Here is a 21,144-nt window from a genome sequence, read left to right as displayed (position 1 = left end):
CTCACTTTGTTGGACATTTTATTTGGGTTGTTTTACTTTTTGGTTATGATGATTAATGCTGTTCTGACATTTGTGTACAAAATTTTGTGTTGGGAGGCCAGCAGGTGATATGGTAGTTAAGATGCTGGACTCACAAATGGCTGACCGCAGCTAGAGTACTGGAACTGGCAGTTTGCTTTCTAACTTTCCCTCTCTCTCACTCTGGTGAGTGTATGTACTCTATAGCAAAATAAAAAGTAAAAAAATAAATAAATTTTTTTTGAGATGTTTTTGCTATAGGGCGTGTGAGCTCGCCAGAGAGACAGAAAGCGAGAAATCACCCCCCGGGGGTATGGCCACGCCGCAATCCCTTCTCCTCCATTCTCCTCTCGGGACCTTGGGCACACACGCACACGCACCCGGCATGAGTTTTAAGCCATTGGGTCCGGGATGCGAACCACGGTCGACTATATGGGAGTCCAGTGACATAGACATTACACTAACTGGTCTCCCCTCCCCCCCCCTTTTTTTTTCCTTTAAGAGAGACTTTTTCTAGAGGGCACATGCACTCGCCAGAGAGACAAAAAGTGAGAAATCACCCCCCAGGACAGATGACCATGCCATAATCTGTTCTCTTATTGGGATTTTAGGCACACACACACATGTGCCCGGTGTGAGTTTCAACCCACTGAGTCCAGGACTTGAACCACAGTTGACTATGTGGGAATCCAGTGACGTAACCATGACACGATCTGCTGGGTCCAATAAAATAATTCTTAAAGTTCACGAGATTAAAAAAAAAAACAAAAACAAAGTTTTATGTGGATGCATATTTTATTTTTTTAAGAATTATTTATTTGTCATTATTATTACTGAAAAAAATTGGTATAGGCAGGCACACTCACCAGAGAGAGAGAGAGCATGAGAGCAAGAGTGCAAACCTCCATGTTTGGGACTCAAACTGCAGAGGCCATGTGGGAGTCCAGCTCCTTAACTACCACCCACCTACGGGCTCTGGATATATATTTTCATTTCTCCTGGGTATGTCCCTAGGAATGGAATGGCTGGGTCTTACCCTAGGGCAGCTCTGAAGTCTGCTTCAGGGATTGTACATTTGACATGGGCCCATGATGCTCCCCTGACCAGAGCTCTGCCTTACCGTTATTTACTAATGAATGGAGTTTGGTTGCCTCCCTCAGGGAGCACATACTTGGTTATCCTTTTTCTTTTTCAAAATTAACATGAATACTTAAGGTTTTTTTTTTTTTTTTTTTAAATGCCATAGGGTGGCACATCCATGCCTCTGAGAGAGAGAGAGAACATGCACACATGCACAAGAATGAAAGGGAGGGACTAGCAGTTAGCATAACGGCTATGTTGCTAGATTCCTATGTAGTCAACCACGGTTCAAGTCCTGGACCCGGTGGCTTAAACTCATGCCGGGCGCATGTGCATGCATGCCCAAGATCCCGAGAGGAGAATGGAGAAGGGATTGCGGTGTGACCATCCCCCCTGGGGGGTGACTTCTCACTTTCTGTCTCTCTGTCTCTTTCTGTCTGGTGAGCGCACGCGCCCTACAGTGAAAACCTCTCAAAAGAAAAAAAAATAAAGAGTGAAAGGGAAAGAAAGCATCCCCAAAGGGAGTGCTTCTTCCTATAGTTCCCCCTCTCATCAGGATTCTAGATGTGTGTATGTGTCCAGTGTATTTTTCAAGTTGCTGGGTCTAAGACCCAAACCATGGTCAGCCATGTGGGATCCAGCTGCCTCTGAGTAGCACTTAGTTGCTGTACTATGGAGTCCAATGTTTAAGGGTTTAAAAAAATTGTAATAACAATGTATATAGACTGCAAAAAATAAGAAAATACAAAAATAACAAAAAAAAAAAACCTGCCCATGACAATTAGGGATAATAATGATCATACTTTGGTGTACATTTCCTGTGTGCATAATACCAGGAGTGCTCAAAAAGTTCATGGAAAGTGTGTATTAAAAAAAGGCATGGGTATCAAATTTTTGTACTGAAATACTCATACTTTAATTCCATTTTTCCATGAATAGAAAATGGAATTTTCTTCTTTTTAAAATTACTTTATACAAGCTATAATAAATGTCAGAATACTTTCTTATTTCCTTAGGACAAATTCCTTGACGAGGAACTGCTAGATTGAAAGATGTGGGAATATTAAGCCCTTTGGCCACTTTCTGATGCCTTTCAGACAGTCTATTCCAACTGAGCCCTCCCTCTTTGCTCACTTACCTCCCAACCAGTGCTCTCTGCATGGCCTCCTGGCTGTATGGGCACTTCCCAATGATCACAGCTGACAGGTAAATGGGTTCTTCTAGGAAGTGCATCAACAGTGCCCCTTGGCATCCAAGGACGTTCCATCGGGCCATCTTGTCACTGCAGGACATGGAACAAGTCCTGTCTCCCCGGCCTGGCTTCACCCGGAGCAACCCCACCTGGTGATATGCAGCACCAGGCAACCCTGAGTCTGCAGCTCCTCCAGGCACACACTTGGCTCCAGTTCTATAAACATCTACCACGTTGGCACCACTGAGGGCTACTCCGGTGACAGCGGCCATTCCCACTAACGTGAGATCAGAGTTGCTGATACTTGCTGAGGCCGGGCCAGTTTCGTGATTGCCAAAACTCTGATGGTGAGTTGTACCATTGGCAACCTCCCTTGTAGGAGTTTGAAGCTCAAGTCTCATCCTTTTGGTTATAGGACTCTCAGGGTCTTCAAGTTGCCTTTTATTTTCAGGAGCTTCCAGGTTATCACTGCCTTCTACGGATGGGTTCTTGGCCCAATCTCTGCTGACAGGACAGCAAGGCTGTTCTTCAAATGCAAGCATTGGAATGATAGAGGCATCCCCACCTGCAGGAGAAAGAATTCTTTAAACCAGTGGTTCTCGGCATCCCTTAGTAACTTGTTGGAAATGCAAATTCTTGAGACCCACAGTAAACCTGGTAACTCAGAAACTCTAGAGACTGGACTTAGCAGTCTATGTTTTTTTTGTTTGTTTGTTTTTGTTTTTTGAGAGGTTTTTGCTATAGGGCACGTGCGCTCGCCAGACAGACAGAGAGAGACAGAGAGACAGAAAGCAGGAAATCACCCCCCAGGGGGGATGGCCACACTGCAGTCCCTTCTCCTCCATTTTCCTCTTGGGATCTTGGGCATGCACGCACACTCGCCCGGCGTGAGTTTAAGCCACTGGGTCCGGGACTCAAACCACGGTCGACTACATGGGAGTCCAGCAACATAGCCATTACGCTAACTGCTGGTCCTAGCAGTCTATGTTTTGATAAACTATCCAGGTGATTCTGAAGCAAACTCAAGTTTGAAAACTATTGCCTTAAATAAAAATGAATTCTAACCTCCTAGCTAACTTTAGATAAGAGCACATCCCAAATTTCACTAGTGAGAATCCACTGGGCTGAATGGTTTTGTGCCTGGTGCTTTAGGAGCTGGATCCCACATAACCGATTATGGGGTTGAAATCCCAGCCCTGGTGGCTTGCAAAACATGCCAGGCATGTATGCATGTATGCCCCAAATCCCAACAGGGTGAAGAAATGGAGAAGGGATTACACTGTGACCCCCTCTGCTGGGGTTGCTTTCTACCTCTCACTCTCTTTCTGGCAAACATGTGCTCTCTGGCAAAATTTAAAAAAAGAGCGAGCGAGAGAGAATGCACTGGGGCTCTGGTTGAAGACCCTCTCGTAGACCTAGTGACCTGGAATTTCTGGAAGAGGGTGTCTAGAAAACCAACAAAGAGCCCATGTAATTCTTATCACAAGGAAGTTCTGGAAATACTGGCATATAAATATTTCTCAATCTCACACTAATGACTTTGGGGTTAGACAATTCCTTGTTGCAGGGGCTGTCCTGTACATTATAGCAGCATCCCTGGTTTCTACCCACTACGTGCGAATAGCATTTTCTATTCTGATAATGAAAAGGTCTCCAGATGTTGTCCAATGTCCCCTGTGGAGCAAAACTGTCCCAAGTTGAGAACCATTAGTTTGGAATGAGGAATGAGGTTTTCTAAGTGCATTTTGCAGAATGCAATTCCTTAACATGTCTTGCACACCTGTGGGTGATGGGCTGGCTCCACAGAACAGCAATGCACTGCTCAAGAGAACCAGATCCTACATGACAACTACCATTCGAAACCAGGCCAGGTCAGCCTCAAACACACCAGGCACATGCACGAGTGCCCAGGGTCCCATGGGCTGGAAGGCTGGAGTAGAAGCCCATGGTGTGACCAACCTCTGGAGACAGTTCTCACCTCTACTGCTCTCTAACTGCATACGCATGTGCTCTATCATGCATAAAGAAAAGTGTGTGGTTTATTTCACAGTCAAATAAATTTGGCAAACATTGTTCAAAATGTATCCATCTTGACAACTTTATCATGCATATTCCCACAGTGAAGACTGCAGTAAATGACAAAACTTGGTCTAAACCAGTATTTCCCTGGGCTGGTATTGAGATTTTTTATTTACTCTGGGCTTATAGAAAATCAAAGAAAACCAAAAGTCAGTAAATAGCACAGATCCTTGAGGAGGGAGGTATTTCTTCAAAGACTGAATAATGTGTGCTGCTTTCCTAAAGCATGTAAATAATACATCTGTAGTCTTTATAACCTAAGAGATGTAGAAGCGGGAATGCTGCCAGAGAGGTTGGCTGGCTGGGTGGCTGACTTGTAGAGACCTCACAAGGTGACAGTGACTTTGGAGAATTCACTGGAGCTCACCTCCCACTCTGTAGCTCAGAGATTCAATCATTACAGATGACTGAACTCAAGAAGTTGACTCATGCTAATAAAGCCCACACGTCAGAGTTTGAAGCAGCAGAGAAGAAGCCACGGGCCTTCAGGAGAAGGTTCCACGTGGCTACAGTGAACTAGATTTTTAAGGGAATGAAGATTTTCTACTAATAATTCAGCCTCCAACAAACGAGCTAGCGGGTTAAAATATTCCCCACTATCTACTGAATCTGCTGCACCAGTGATCACAATAGAACGGCAGAGATTCTAGATCACCTCTGTCTGCTTGCTCAACATTCGGGCTGAACTTTTAGAATTCGAAAGAAACACAACATCCATCAGATGACAAGAAATCACCGCTGGATCACGAGAAATATGGGAAAACGAGAAAATACCTCTCCCCCAAGGGAAAAGACTAATTCTTCTTCATCTACAAGCAGTTCGGTGAAAATCATGGAAATGTCAGATAAGGAATTCAGATCATTCATAATGTCTAAGCTAACAGAGATGGAAGAGAAGAGAGATAATGAACTGCTAAAGAGAAAGGAAAAAGTTGATGAGTTGCAGGAGATGATGAAATTCCTGCAAGATCGAAAAGAGGAATTACACACTTTACAAAAGACTCAAACGGAACTGCTAGAGATGAAGTCTATAATACAAGAAGTAAAAATCTCCCTTGAAAGTATTAAAAGCAGACTAGATCATTCAGAAAATAGAATCTCAGATGTAGAGGAGAAAATGGCTGGCCTAGAAAAATCCACCATGAAGACTGAGAAAATGGCACAAAAATTTGAGAATAATATGCGAGAAGTACTGGATACCATCAAACGTCCAAATATCCGGATAATTGGCATTCCAGAAGGTGAGGAAACCCATAAGGGCATTGATAATCTATTCCATGAAATCCTGCAAGAAAACTTTCCAAACCTAGAGAGGCATTCAAAGATCCAGTCCCAGGAAATACAACGGACCCCAAATAGAATCAACCCTAGAAGATCTTCTCCAAGACACATTATAGCCAGGTTGACCAAAACTGCAGACAAAGACAAGATACTAAGATTAGCAAGAGAAAAACATCAAGTTACCTACAAAGGACATCCCATCAGGCTAACAGCAGATCTCTCATCAGAAACAATAAAAGCGAGGAGAGAATGGGAAAATATATTCCAAGTGTTAAGAGAGAAGCAGTTTCAGCCAAGAATACTGTATCCGGCAAGATTATCTTTCAGGTGGGAAGAAAAGACAAGAACATTCTCAGATAAACAAAACCTGAAAGAATTTACCAGCACCAGACCAGACCTCCAAGAAGTTCTCAAGGATGTGCTGTATCAGGAAAACTAAACGCAGATACATGGAAATAAGAGTCCAAAAACTGAGAAAGTAGCTAACTTAATCATAGGGACAAGTCTGGAGTTGAATACTATATCCCAGAATTTAATCAGGAAAATTGAACCAGAACAGAAGATAAAAGTATATGAGACTGATAGGTTCATGCACCTACCATTTGAACAGAATCCTAACCTGTTTCCGGGCTTTAAGCAAAGTTCCTTGGCGTTTCTTTGATTTAAGTTAAAACTGGTTTTCTTAGTAGTAACGAGTGAACTCACCATTGAAAGTAGTTAGGTTATGTAGGAAATTGTGTGATCAATGCAATGTGGGTGGGAAGGGAATGGAGGACAATTTTGGACACCGGAGGTGGTGTGAGAGGAGGGTGGGAAGGGACAGAGGGTCAGAAAGAGGAGTGGAAATAATTCTAGGAACTAGAATTGGAAATTTTTTTTTTTTTGTAATGTGCATGATTGAGTCACTATGCAGTGTGTACTGGATGGGAGATTGCATTTTGTGTGCTGTGATGATGCTTAGGGAAGGAATGTAAATTGAGTTACATATCTATTCAATGACTGCAATAGGATATGTAGCCCCAGCTAGGTGCTAATTTATAGGATGCATAAAGTTAGACTTGTGCTCATGGAAATGTGTGTGTCACCTGTGTTTGCTATGAGGGTATTTGGATTGATTAGGGTCTTTGGTAATTCAATAAAATGTGGGGGGAAAATGGTATAGAAAGCAAACAGATACCAGAGACAGTGTGGGAGGAGAGCGGGAGGTGGCAGAGGGTAAGAGATAGGGAACCAAGGATGGAGGGAAAAAAGCAAAACATACAGAAAACAAGAAATGGAAGATCATTTGCTGACAATAACAAGTTTGTTGATGTGCTCGATTGAGACAATATACAGTATACCCTGGATGGAAAATCTCATTTTGTATGCTGTAATGATGTACAGTGAATGAATGCAAATAAATAAATAAAAAAAAAAAAAAGAGTTTGAAGCAGCAAAGCCAGGCACCAAGTTATTAATTAGTAATGAGAAATAAATGTCAAGGGAGCCAGAGAGTCACATTCTCTGAGTAGTGTTTTTTCTTCAGGCAGAAAAACCATGGGAGACATCAATTATAAAAGACTACCCAAGAGGGCTGACCAGTGACATGGTGGTTAAAGTGGGTGGATCCCATATGGCCAACTGCACGGTTTGAGTCCCAGACCCGGTAGCTTAAAAAACATGCTGGATGTGACGTGTGTATGCTCCAAATCCCTGAAAGTTGAATGGAGAAGAGATTGCAGCATGCCCCCCCCCACCCCCGCCCGGGAATACATTTTCTCTCTAGCAGAACATGTGTCCTATAGCAAAAAAAAAAAAAAAATTTATCCAAGTGCCAATTAGTGGTTCTAGATTTGATTTCACAGACAAATCAGCAGAATTTCCCAAAGATTTTAAAATCAACACAGGATTTCTTTTTATTCTTTTAAAATTCTATTATCAACACTAAAAAGAAAAATCTCATGACCTTTAAATGAAAAGAAATTAGTTTTGAAAAACTCACAACATAGCCTTGATTTTTCCTGTTCTTCCATGGACTCTCATGGCTCAGCACCCATCTATAGACCACTGCTTTGTCGTTTGATTAGACCATCAAGCTATCTGTGATCCCAGATGCATCTGTCTTCCTCTATAATAAGACTACACCTGCCAGTGGGATCCCCAGCTACACACAGTGTGGGCCACAGACCTGCACTACAGGGAGTTGGATGGAAATGCAGAACCTCAGCCCCACTTCAGACCTATTGAATTTGACTCTGCATTTTCCTAAGATCTCCCAGTGACTTACGTGCAAAACTACGTGCAATTTGAGAATCACTGATTAGGAAACAGTCTTTGTTCCTTGGACCAGGGTACCCACAGCTAAAAACAGAGCATAGGGGCCAGGAGGTGGTGTAGTGGTTAAAGCACTGGACTCCCACATGGCCGACTGCGGACTCAGTGGCTTGAGACTCATGTTGGCACATGTGCATGCATGCCCAAAATCCCAAGAGAGCGGAGGAGAAGGAACTGTGGCATGGCCATTCTCTCTGGGGATGATTTCTCACTTTCTCTGTCTCTTTGGCAAATGCGTGCTCCCTATAACAAAAAATAAATTAAAAAAAAAAAAGAATAGAGCATAGATCAACCCTGTTTACAGTCCTTTTTCTGGCCTTTGACTGTTAATGAACTATTTTCCCATGCTCATTCTTTCTTAAGCTGTAATAATATTTTTAATGTGAGATTTGCCTAAGTATGTAATGATCATATTTTGACAGCAAGGTAGCTGGCCCTCTGGTATAGTGGCTAAGCACTGTGCCAAAGAAGCCAAATCTTACATGGCTCATTGGAGTTCAAGTACCAGCCCCTGTGGATAAAAAAAACACTAGTGGGCACATTATTTTTTAATTGAAAAATTAGTTAAAAGAGAAAAACATGTTGGGCACACACATACTTTGTTTTCTAATGAAACAGAGAACTGGAAGAAAAGAGATTGAGGCATGATAAGGTCTTCTTGGGAGATGCTTTTTCCTCTCTTTCTTTTTGTCTCCTGTGTACACACATGGACCAGTGCCCTCTAGAATAAAAATAAAAAACAAAACAAAAAACTTCATGGCTATGCCATTTCGTGATCTGATTCTTCTTTGACTGCATTTTTTAAATATTTAATTTTATTCATCAATAGCATTATTATTTTTAATTTTGCTATAGGATACTTGCACTCACCAGAGGGAAACAGAGAAAGAGGGAAAGTAAGAAAGGAACCCATCAGGTCTAGGACTTGAACCATGGTCGGCAACGTGGGAATCCAGAACCTTAACCGCCATGCCAACACTTGGCCCCCAACTGCATGTATTTCTAAAAATTTATTATTTGGGGGCTGGCAGGTGGTATGGTGGTTAAGGGGGCTGGACTCTCCCCCATGGCCAACTGTGGTTTGAGTCCTGGATTGGTGGCTTGCTTTCTCACTTTCCTTCTCTCTCTTTCTCACTCTGTCCCTCTCTGATCAATAAAATAATTTTTAAAATTATTATTTTAGATTTTTGTCATAGGGCATGTACACTCACCACAGGTAGGCTAAGGGGCGTGAGAAATCACCTCCTAGAGGGGATGGCCATGCCACAGTCCTTTCTCCTTCACTCTCTTCTTGGGACCCTTAAGTACACATGTGCCTGGCATGGTTTTTAAGCCACTAGGTCCAGGACTTAAACCATGGATTCAGCTATATGAGATTCAGTGCCTTAACCATCAAGGCACCTGCTAGCCCAATTTATTATTATTTTTAATGCCAAAGAGTGTATGTATTTGCCAGAGAGAGAGAGAGACAGAGACCTCTCCTTCCCCAATGAATTGTGATCATGTCAGCAACATTTTTCCTTCAATTCTCCATCCTGTCAGGATTTGGAGCATGCATGCACATGCGCCCAGTGTGTTTTTCAGACTGCTGGGGAAATGGTTTGAACTGTGGTTGGCCATGTGCAATCCAGTTCCAATGCACTGGACTTAAACACTGCACCACGAGGCCAGCCCATATGTGATAGTTTTAAAGTTTGATATCACAGGACAATCTTATATCCTTATTTAAAGTTTTTAGGTGGGGAAATTTTACTGCCATTCTTGAGTTGCTGTCTACAAAAGACAGAAATTATTTTAAATTTTTGGAACCAGCAGGTGGCATGGTGGTTAAGGTGTTGGACACTCCCACATGGCCCACCATGGTTCAAGTCCTGGACCTGGTGTCTTGCTTTCTCACTTTCCCTCTTTCTCTCTCTGTATGTCTCTGGTCAAACAAAAAATAAATGAATGAGTAAATAAAATTAAGTGAACAATTAAAAAAAAAAAGACAAGTGGGAACCAGCAGTTAGTGTAATGGCTATGTCGCTGGACGCCCACGTAGCCGACCGCAGTTCGCGTCCCGGACCTGGTGGCTTAAAACTCACGCCAGGTGCATGTGTGTGCGTGCCCAAGACCCCGAGAGGAGAACGGAGAAGAAGGGATTGTGGCGTGACCATCCCCCCTGGGGGGTGATTTCTCGCTTTCTGTCTGTCTCTCTCTGTCTGGCGAGCGCACGCGCCCTATAGCAAAAACAAACAAACAAACAAAAACCTCCCCCCCCCCAAAAAAAAAAAAAAAAGACAATTTATCTTCAATTTTCAAGAAAGAAAAACAGGGTCCAGCCTGGAGTTATAGAAGCCATGCAGCCAATCACAGTTTGGATCCTGGCTTCAGGCTGAAAATGTGCTGAGCCTATGTGCATGTGCCCAAGAATATGAAGAGCAAGTGTCCTGGGGAAAGGGGATTGCAGCATAATGACAAAAGTCTTCTCTTTCTCTCATGTGTTCATGCCTGTGGGTGAATGTGCTCTGTACTACATATAAAATAAACTTTAGGAAAAAAAAAAATAAAGAAAAATGTAGAAATGACTCCCTAGGATAGGTCTGGTCTTTCTGCTTTGAGCAGCCACAGCATCTCAACATCCCCTTATAGTCGAACTTACCCTGAATGGGGACTGGATGGCAGTGCGGTGGTCAAGTGTGAAGTTCTATGAGTCTGATCCACATGTGAGAGTTCTGGGTTTGCATCAGGAGGAGCTCTCCTTTGTACACCAACCACATGTACTCATGACCCAAGCCTGGCTGAGGCTTGGGGTAGATAAGAACATCAAGACCCTGATCGGGGTACTATTTCTCTTTCTTTATCTCTTGCTCATGAAAGAAATAAACAAATTTAAAATAGTGACGTTAACTATGGCCATTTACAATCTCTGAAAGATTTTATAAAGGTAAGTGACGTGCTAGTCTATTTTTTGTTGTTGTTTAATTGCTAGGGAACACTTGAGCTTGCCAGAGACATGGGGCAGGTGTAGTTATGTGGAGAAAAAGCGCCTCCCAATGCGGTGTGGTCATGCTGCAATCCCGTCTCCATTTCTTCATCCTGTTAGGATTTTGGAATACATACACATATGCCTGGTGTGTTTTTCAAGCCGTTGGGGCTGGGATTCAAAACACCGTCAGCTGTGTGGTATTTGGCTCCCTCAACTATTAGGCTATGGCCCTGGCCCTGTGCTAGTCTTACACACTGCTATCTAACCAGTTTGTCATGTTGTGCCTGAAAAGTAGTAGAAAATATCTGTCAAATGAATGAATGAAAGAAGTGAGTTTCACAGTAAGTTATTATTATAGGACTTTGGATTTCTGAGCTTCATTGTTGGCTTCATACCTTGTAGGGTTTCAGTCTTAAGCTTCTCAATCCTACTTTTAAGAACTGAATAATAGTATGAGTGAAATTCCATACCCCTCTAACCTTTGCCCTTTGTCTTCCTCTAAGCAGAGAAGTGATTAGGTATACCGGCCTGACCACACAAAGCATGGTCATCAGTTGTAGTTATACTTTAGCCAAAAGTGCTTTTGAGAAATGTGTATGGATGAGACAAACACAGGGAAGTAGACAATGCAACATCAAACAAAGAGTTAGACTATACTTACAGGGTGTGTGACTAGAAAAAAACACAAAAAAGAGATCTGGTCTGAGTTTCCACAGCCCTCTCTGAGTTCCTTGGATAAAGATACTATCTTCTTTCAAGATGGCTGCCAGCTGGAGCTGATGGAGAAGGTACCTAAGAATTGCAAGATGGCATCAGAATTAACAACCTATCTCTGTGGTAAAGAGCAAGCTCCTAGTTGGGTGGTAACTAAGAAAGAGTTGCTACAGACCAATGGGATTGGTAATGACTTGGAATTATGAGGAAATCTAGACCAGTGAGTCTCAAAGTATGGTTCCCGCACCAGCAGCAGCAGCAGCAGCAGCATCACCACCTGGGGGTTTGTTAGAAGTGCAATTTCTTAGGCCCTATCCTGGATCTGCTGAATCAGAATCTCGGGGGGTGAACCTACTTGGGTTTTAAAGAGATCTCTAGGAGATTCTGAAGCATATCCAAGTTTTAGAACCACTACGTTAGACCAAAGAGCTATGCAAAGTGTAGTTCACAGACTGGCATACTCTGAAATTTGTTATACTCTGGAACTTGTTAGAAACGCAAATTCTGGGGCCCCCTACTCCAGACCTGTGGAACCAGACTCTCAGGGATGTGGTTTTACCTTTGGAAACTTCTTCTGGCTATGACCTCAGCATGGCTATCATTGAGGATGTCTCCTGTGGCAAAGACAGCACACTAGATAAAGACACACTGAACCTGGAGAGGTCCTGGTTCCTAGAAGCAGAACACAGCAGTTCTCCCAGGATGGCTATGTATCACTTAGAGGGATCTGCCAGAAAGCATCGCCACTACTTATTTATTTTTTTTTAAAGAAATTTTAAAAAATTTTATTTATTCATTCATTAATTTTGACCAGAGAGAGACATACACAGACAGAGACAGAGAAAGAGAGAGAGGGAAAAGTGAGAAAGCAAGCCACCAGGTCTAGGACTCGAACTGCAGTTGGCAGTGTGGGAAGTGTCCAGTACCTTAACCACCACGCCACGTGCTGGTCCCAAGCATCACCGTTATTAATAGCAATACATTTACAGCAAGCTTTCTCAACTCAGCACTGGAGACCATCAGGCCAGAAAACTGTTGTAGGTATCTGTTCTATGCAACGTAGGATTCAGGAGCATCCTGGGCTCATTCCGCAAGATGTTAATGACCTCCCTCCCCAACTTGTAACTGAAAGTGTCTCTAGGTATTGACAAAAATTTTCCCCAGGGACACAAAACCTCCCTTAGCTGAGAAACACTAATTTATAAAAAAATCTTTATTTAGAGGACAGGAGTACAGATCTGTACCCTGATATCATACTTAGGGTCATGGTGATAAAATTAAATTTGATTCAATCCCTTGCTGTCCTGAAATAGCGTCCTCATACACAGAAAGCAAGGCTAATGGGGGAAGCAAACGCAAAGAAGAACCTTCTAGCTAGAAGCAGAGGTAAAGATCCTAGATCTATAAGGGACTTCCATACTCTTATTGGTGCAGAAACCTCCATTTAATTCCAGATTGTTTTTTTGCAGCTTCAGAAGTCACTCAGGGTGTTATCATCTGCCTGTTACAGAGCCACAAAACCTTCCAGAACAATGTGAAATAGCTAAGCCCAGAGAACCGCTGGTTTAACATGAAAACACTGGCTAGTTTTCAGTTTACTCAGAAAGCACATCCCTGGTGGTCTTTGCTTTGATGGTAGATTCCCACTCCTTATTTAAAGTACTGTCTTTCCAACCACACCAAAGGGTAGGAGGAGATGAAAGGTCAGTCACCTTAATAATAAGGCCCATTTTCCCTGAGGAGAGTAAAAGCAGTAATAAGGACACTACTCTGCAAAGATTCCAGAGAGATAGTCTCCGCGTAGACACCCCCACCTCCCATGCTTACCACTCTTCCTCATTTTGGACTGGCCTATGCATTTTGTGCCTGTTCCCATTGAGACAACTTCCTTTGTTGCTGGGGGGTGGAAAAAAAAAATCATTAAGTGAGCTCTCAGAGGTTGAATGTTCACCAGCACTCAAGTTTAATAAGTCTGTACCTTCTTCCAAATAATTCCCACAGGCCAACTCAGCTTTTGATCTTCCACCTTACAGGAGGAGTGTAGCACCACCTGGTGGAGATCAGAGTAACGTGCCTAACCATGGTAGTCGGCGCCTGGCTCAAACTGTCCATGTGTACCATCTATGACAGGGAGAAGTGCTCCAAGAGGTCTTGCCTTGCACTGGCTTACCAGGGTTGTCACAGGCCTGGTCAGCTGGACGCTGTATCTTCACCACAGCTGCCAACAACGTCCACTCACGATTCAGCTCAGGCTTTCCTTGCTTGGGCAACTTGATCTCATAGTGTTGGTAACACAGCTGAGCAATCTCATCTGCCGTCCACATGGTCTGAGCTGGTGCTGAGGTCCTGGTCCAAAACCACAACCACAAGAAGTGTGAAAAGGAGGACCAATGCAAAATGCCTGAGCTTTGCAATGGTGGCACTTCGACGGTCAAATGTAGTCCCATTGTGTTCAGACTGAAACTGAACTGAGTTTCTTGCAAAAACTCTAGGGACTATTTTCTCCTACTACCTCCCTTGTTCCCTTTCATCTTTTTTTTTTTTTCACCCCTAAAAATCACACCATTTCTTCAAACTGTTTTTAAAAAGGTGTTATATAACAGATGTATTCCCAATGAATCTTTATCTTACTATGCAACACAAAAGCATATGAAATGAAGTGTCCACACTACAATTTTCACTTAAAGATAGAATGTAAAGGCTAGAGACCACAGTTTGCTTTGGGTAGCCCCTCACCACACAAGGTTTCTTTCTGGACCAATGTTTTTTCTTTTCCAGGCATTTTACTTTGTTTTTCCCCCAAAACAGTGGTTCTTAATCTCCTTCTAGTACATCCCCACTGAGAGGTTTCTCACCAGTCAAGTGTTCTCTTCACAATTGTGTTTAAGGATTGGTCTTTGGAGTTGTCCTTTTTTGGTTCTGGGTTTTAATTCCAGTTTTGCCGTAAACTGTAATGTCAGGTAGGTTACTTAATCGCTCTGTGCCTCAGTTTCCTCATCTGTTAAGAGAGACAATAATAGTATCTAACCTATTATGGGTTATTATGAGGATTAAATAATATTTATAAAAAGCAATTACCACATTACGGGCCACAATTAATGTCAACTGTAATATTACAAAAATTAACGTTTGATGATTTTCCTGGCTATCTGCCTTGAGCTACTTGGGGTGGCTTGCCAATGGGAGGGGGGAAGACTGTAACACACACAAAGACATGAATAAAAAAATAATAAGCAGATCAGAACCAAGGAAAACCTAAAAGACCTTGCTGGAGACTCTCCCACTTTTGGATCTGTCAACACTTATGAGACTAATCCTGACCTAATTTGGATTCAATTATATGGAAAGCTTTGTAGTAGAAGATGAGGTCATATGGTGATGGACAGCTAAGCAGTATAAAACAAAAACAAAAAAAGCTTCACTGAGCCCCAGTGCAGGCAGCTGCTGAAAGTCGTTACTCCTACAATTAGCCCTTACTCCTCTCTGTAGTCAATGGTTATGCCTGTTTATCATAGTAAGTGCTAATGTAAACATGACTTAAAAATCTAGCAGGAACTTTGGTCAAAGAATCATGTCTTTATTTCTTGGAGTTAATAAGAGCATGAAAGATCCTACAGTCTTTGTTTAGAAGACTCCTTTCTGGAACCAATAGATGTCGTAATGGTTAGGGCACTAGACTCCCATTTAGTTGACTGCGGTTCAGTCCTGGATCTGGTGACTTAAAACTCATGCTGGGCGCTGTGCATGTGCACCCAAGATCCCGGGAGAAGAAAGAACTGCAGTATGGTCAATCCCCCAGGGAGTGAGTTCTCATTTTCTCTCTCCAGCAAGTGCATGCACCCCATAGGAAAAATCTCTTTCTTAAAAAAAAAAAAAAAGGTTCTCATTTCTAGGGAGGCACCATAAAACATATTTTATGAGGGCAGTTACCCTGCCATCAACTTGAAATTAAACCAGAGGTGCACATCACAGATCATCACAGACTAGGAGGGTAGAAATTGCCAGAAGAAAGGGTGACCGAGTTGAAGCAGCCCAGAGCTACATCTTCTTCAGGAAGCTGAGTCTAAACGGAGTTCTTCAAATGAATGCTTGATAGACAGGAACCATTATAACTAAGGCTAGGCCCTCCTAGTTCTTAGATAACTTCTTGAAGAACTCCACCATGGAAAACAGCTCAACTAAACAGCCATGTCTTTGGCCACGAGACTGCAAATTCCACCAGTTACAAAGAAGCCGAGCAAGCCCTTTCCTTTTCCGACGTTAAGTCCAGTAGGAAAAAAGGCATTAGCAGACGGGGAGGGCGCGAAGCCTACTTGCCCGAGGCCCCGGTCCTCGGCAACCCCGGAAGCAGAACCCCTCCTCGGCCAGGGTGGGCCTCGATTCTGGGTCTGAGCGAGACTCACGGGATCGGCGGCGTGCTGTAGCCAGGCCACACGGCGCGGTCCCGCTCTCCGCACAGCCCGGCTGACAGCCCCACACGTGGGGGCCACGTCCGAGAGCGCGCGGTCTTCACCTCTCCCCACAGCACGCGCGTGGCAGAGCTGGACCTGAAGACCTGACCCAGGGACCGGAGGACCCCTCTCAATCCCGCCCTCGGCCCCGCGACCTCGGCACTTCTGGGACACTCCCCCCGCACCTCCACCGCTCGTGCGCTTGGAGAGACCGAGACGAGCCCGGGACGCCGGGAGGACGTGACGCCGTAAAGCAAGTGCTCCGCCCAAGTCCCGCCCCACAGGCGCGCGGTGCACGCCGGTTCTCGTAGTCCTCGGACGCGTGAAGGTCCTGCGTCGCAGGCCTGCACCCTGCCGAGCCTTCCCTGGTGCGTCTAGGGACGCGTGAAACCGCCAGAAGGGTAGGCTGTGTGTTACGGTTTCAAATAGAACGAGATGATCTTGGAATACTAGTTCGAATCTCCGTCTAAACAGCAATGGCCAATAGAAACATAATTTGAAACATATATATGTAAAATACTCTAACAGACATATTAAAAAAAGAAACAGATGAAATCGGCCAGCAGGTGGCGTGGTTGTTAAGGTGCTGGGTTATCATATGGTCAACCAGGGTTGGAGTTCCAGACCTGGTGGCATGAAAATCACACTGGGGTGTGTGCGTGCCCACCCAAAATCCCAAGAGGAAAATGGGGAGAAGGGATCATGGAGCTGCTATTGGAGTGTGGGTGGATGTACGGATTTTCTCTTTCTCTGTTTCTCTCTGGCAAATGCATATGGACTTTGGCAAAACCTAAAAAAAAAAAAAAAGTGAAATAAATTTTAATAATTTATTTAACCTAATATATACCAAACAGTATTCTTTAAGTATATAATCAGTATTTTAAAAGTGTGGTGGTATTTATATTCTCTTCATACTAAGTTTAAGGAATCTGATGTGTTTTATACTCACAATACAAAGCAATTGAAACCCGCCACATTTCAAACACTCAGTAGATATATGGGCTGCCATTGCGGACAGCAGATCTAACCAGATTGCCAGATAGGTAGCACAGACATTTGGATAATTTAAGGAGCTGTTATCATCCAGCAATTGTATACCTCAATTATTAATTGTGAGAAAATTCATTTTTCTCCTTGTTACCCCTCAAAAGTTGGAGACAGAAGTGTAATATGCTTGACTCCATCCTTCTCTCTAGGTCAAAGGAAGAGGTCCACAGTCCTTTTCCAAGCCCTGCTCCTCATCTTTCTCTCTCTCTGACATCTTCAATCTGCAACTCAAAGAACGCTTGTGTTTTTGAAGAAACACCTACCCTGGTTGGGGAAATCATCTTCCAGGGTATTTTTAAAAAATCTTTTCCAGGGACAAGCATATAAATTTGGCTGCATAAGCTAAAGTGAGTCCCTTTTGACATTTCCTTTCCCTTAAGACCCACAATACAATCCATTACCAAGTCCTGTGGATTTCACTTCCTATCTCTTGGATCCAAGTGGTTTTCTTCATTTGCAAGAAAATACCCTAGCCCCAAACCACTTGTCTTCCTCTTGGATTGCTACACCAATCTCTGCATTCTCACGTCTTCTTGCTTAACTCCAATTCATTTTCCAGAGCAGCCAGAATGATCTCTACAAACTGCAAATGTGATGTCACCTCCCTGCTTAAATACTTCAGTGGCTTTCCAGCTTTTTTCGTTAGCTTTTACCCCATTTATCATGAAAGCACCCCTCTTCCCACAATCTGCAGAGGGTGGCCATGCTGCAGTCCCGTCTCCATTCTTCTCTCGTTATTGTGGGCACACACCCAGTGTGTGTTTCAAGCTGCTGGGTCTGGCCTTGGACTGCACAGCCAGCCATGTGAGCTCCACCTGTTTTAATCTTCATGCTACCTGCTTGCCCACCGCCCTTCTCTCATCCTGTCATTTTTCCTCCTAAACCCCACAGACAAGCCCTCTACTGCTGCTTCAGTTCCTCTAGCCCCAGCCTCCTACTGAGCAGCTCTTAGGTCACTCATGACCTCATCAAGTCTTGTAATCTATCAAATAGCCTTCGATGATGGTGTGCCTAAGTCTAGTCTCTTAGTCTTTTTTTAAAAAATGATTACTTAATTGTATTATTATTTTTAAATTTGCTACAGGATATGTACGCTCATTAGAGACAGAGGGAGGGAAAGTGAGACAGAAGCCTCCAAATCCAGTCTTAATCCCTACCCTCTTCCTTGGTGAGGTAATTGTCTCCATCTAATTACCAGCACCTTGCTGACATCCCACATTGAAGGGTTTCTTCTGAAACACCACCTGGTCATATACTGCTTAACCACTAGAGGGGTGAAGATGCTCAATGGCCCCTACTAGTTCTCAGGGAATTCTGCAAGTTTAGATCATTTTGCCAGTTACAGTAGAAACCTGCTCTGTGAAAGTAGGCTGGTGTTTTAGTCTGTTTCTCTGTTGCTAATGACGGGCAATTATAAAATATTTAGCTCACAGTTTTTGAGGCCTAAGGTCAAGGGACCACATCTGGTGAAGGTCTTCTAGAGTCCCAAGACTGTACTGGGGAGCACATGGCAAGAGCTTCCGTGTGTCTGTGTCTCCATACTTGTCTTATAAAACTACAGGGATGAAATTATGGAATCACACCCTGATGGCTTCAGGTAATCCTAGTCACCTCCTAAAGACTCCTCCTCCCCTCTCCCAGAGATTTTTGCCTTAGGGCACATGCACTCACCAGAGAGAGGAGAGACAGACAGAGACAGTGAGAAGTCACTGCCCAGTGGCCACACTGCAATCCCTTCTTCATTCTTCTCCCAGGATCTTGGGCACACATGCACACACACACAGTGTGAAGTTTTTTTTTTTTTTTTTTAAGAGAAATTTTTGATATACGGCATGTGTGCTCTCTGTAGAGACACAGAGAGACAGAAAGCAAGAAACCACTGCCCAGGGGTGATGGTCACGCTGCAATCTCTTCTCTTGTCTCCTCTCGGGATTTTGGGCATGCATGCACACGCGCCCAATGTGAGTTTGAAGCTGCCGGGTCTGAGACTTGAACTATGTGGGAGTCCAGCGATGCAACCATTATGCCATCTGCTCCCTGTCCCCCACCAACAGTGTGATTTTCAAGCCACTGGATCCAGGACTCGAACTGCAGTTGGCCATGTGGGAGTCCAGTGATGTAACTAATATGCCATTAGCTGGTCCTGACTCCACCTCTTTTTAAGTTTACTTATTCCTTCCATGAGTGTGCATGAGTGCAACAGAGACAGCACCCCCAACAGGGCCTTCAGCCTTCAGCCAGCATGTGACCTGGTACTCAGGGAGGTCTCCAGACTTTAACTGACAAACTTCCCAAGTGGAACTGCTTCGCAGTGTCATATTGCTGCTGCACCACTTCCTGGCCCACAAGATTTCACTTTCTTTTTTTTAAGATTTTTTTTTTTTTTTTGCCTTAGGGTGTGTGTGCTCACTCGAGATAGAGACTGTGAGAGGGAAAATGAGAAACCATACCCAGAGGGGATGGTCACGCTGCAATCCCTTCTCCATTCTCCTCTCGGGATTCTGGGCATGCATGCACATGCACCTATCATGATCTTCAAGCCACAGGTCTGGGACTCAAACCATGGTCAGCCATGTGGGAGTCCAGTGACATAACCGCTATACTATCTGCTGGCCTTAGATTCCACCTCTCAATGCCATAATTAAATAAAATTTCTACCTTCTTAATACCTTCACGACACGTGAATTTTTAGGGGAACACATTTAAACTGTAACAGCTGGCAACTCCCAAACTGGGACACTTGCACACGTTTTGCTGAGGCAGGTACAAAAGCAGTGTTTTGTCATGACTCATCTGATAAAAAGTCTTCTCAGCTGCCTCCAGGTCAGGAAGCAGGGGCACACTGGGCCATCAGCCACATGGTCACATTCCTATCCCTGCAGAGTTTAGTTCTTCTTTCCCACTGTGTAAGATAGCAGATGAAAAAGCTGCAGGTAGGATACTAAGGAGAAGAAACCTAAAGCCAAGAAAGCTGATGCCAGTGCAAAGGCTAAAAAGGGTGACCCCAAGGCTATAAAGCCCAAGGGGAAGCTCCATTGCAGCCAAAACCCAGTCCTAGTCTGGGGCATCAGCAGATACTTCCAGTCTGCCATGTATTCCAGGAAGGCCATGTACAAGAGGAAATACTGAGCCACTAAATCCAGGATTGAAAAGGAAAAGGAGGAAAAGGTTCTTGGACTGTCACAAAACCAGTTGGTGGAGACAAGAATTGTGGTACCCAGGTGGTTAAACTGTGCAAAACGCCTAGGTATTATCCTACTGCAGATGTGCTTCGAAAGCTGTTAAGTCACAGCAAAAAATCCTTCAGTCAGCCTGAGAAAGCTGCAAGCCAGCATCACTCCTGGGACCATTCTGATCATCCTCACTGGATACCACAGAGCAAGAGTGGTTTTCCTGAAGCAGCTGAGCAGTGGCTTGCAACTTGTAACTGGACTGCTGGTTCTCAATTGAATTCCACTGCGTAGAACACACCAGAAATTTGTCATTGCCACTTCCGCAAAATTAGTATTAGCAAAGTAAAAATCCCAAAGCACCTTACCAATGCTTACTTCAAGAAAAAGAAATTGCGGAAACCCAGACACCAGGAAGGTGAGATCTTCGACACAGAGAAGGAGAAATACAAGGTTTCAGAGCAGTGCAAGGTTGATCAGAAAGTTGTGGACTCGCAAATTTTACCAAAAATCAAAGCTGTTCCTCAGCTCTAGGGCTACCTGCGATCTGTGTTTGCCCTTACAAATGGAATTTATCCTTATGAATTGGTGTTCTAAATTTCCTGCCAAGAACCTAATTAAATAACTGATCATATTAAAAAAAATGTAATCCTATAGTCTGTGCCCTCCCCACACATCTCCCCACATCAGTGTCTCCAGATCTTTGCTTAAGCGTCATCAATCAGAGGTCATCCTGATTACTATACTGAACACAGTGCATCCACACCCACCTCTAAAATGCACCTGTCCCCTTACCCTGTTTTCTTCTGAGGATATACCACAAGACTATGT

The 21,144-nt window shown here is 43.7% G+C and overlaps 1 protein-coding gene across 9 annotated transcripts in view; it reads right to left on the bottom strand.

The window, feature by feature from the left end:
• ADAT1 (adenosine deaminase tRNA specific 1) overlaps positions 1-16,368 on the bottom strand; it is a 35,444-nt gene extending 19,076 nt beyond the window's left edge. For 2 of the 9 annotated variants that reach the window (XM_006152622.2, XM_006152623.3), the window contains exons 1-7: positions 16,049-16,358; positions 14,501-14,643; positions 13,816-13,991; positions 13,473-13,541; positions 12,205-12,259; positions 11,593-11,723; positions 2,237-2,855 (exon numbers count right to left, since the gene is read on the bottom strand). In XM_006152622.2, coding sequence (XP_006152684.1) covers positions 2,237-2,855; positions 11,593-11,723; positions 12,205-12,259; positions 13,473-13,541; positions 13,816-13,969 — 1,028 coding nt within the window. In that variant the 5' untranslated portion in view covers positions 13,970-13,991; positions 14,501-14,643; positions 16,049-16,358. Of the gene's footprint in view, positions 1-2,236; positions 2,856-11,592; positions 11,724-12,204; positions 12,260-13,472; positions 13,542-13,623; positions 13,696-13,815; positions 13,992-14,500; positions 14,644-16,048 lie in introns of those variants that run through there. The other 7 variants (XM_027773496.1, XM_027773497.1, XM_006152619.3 and 4 more) reach the window with 7 other exon arrangements.
• Positions 16,369-21,144: the final 4,776 nt, after the last annotated feature.

Source organism: Tupaia chinensis, unplaced genomic scaffold (assembly GCF_000334495.1).
Source record: "Tupaia chinensis unplaced genomic scaffold, TupChi_1.0 Scaffold000355_1, whole genome shotgun sequence".
In the NCBI taxonomy this organism is placed as follows: Eukaryota; Metazoa; Chordata; class Mammalia; order Scandentia; family Tupaiidae; genus Tupaia; species Tupaia belangeri.
This window is presented reverse-complemented; position numbering and strand designations above follow the sequence as displayed.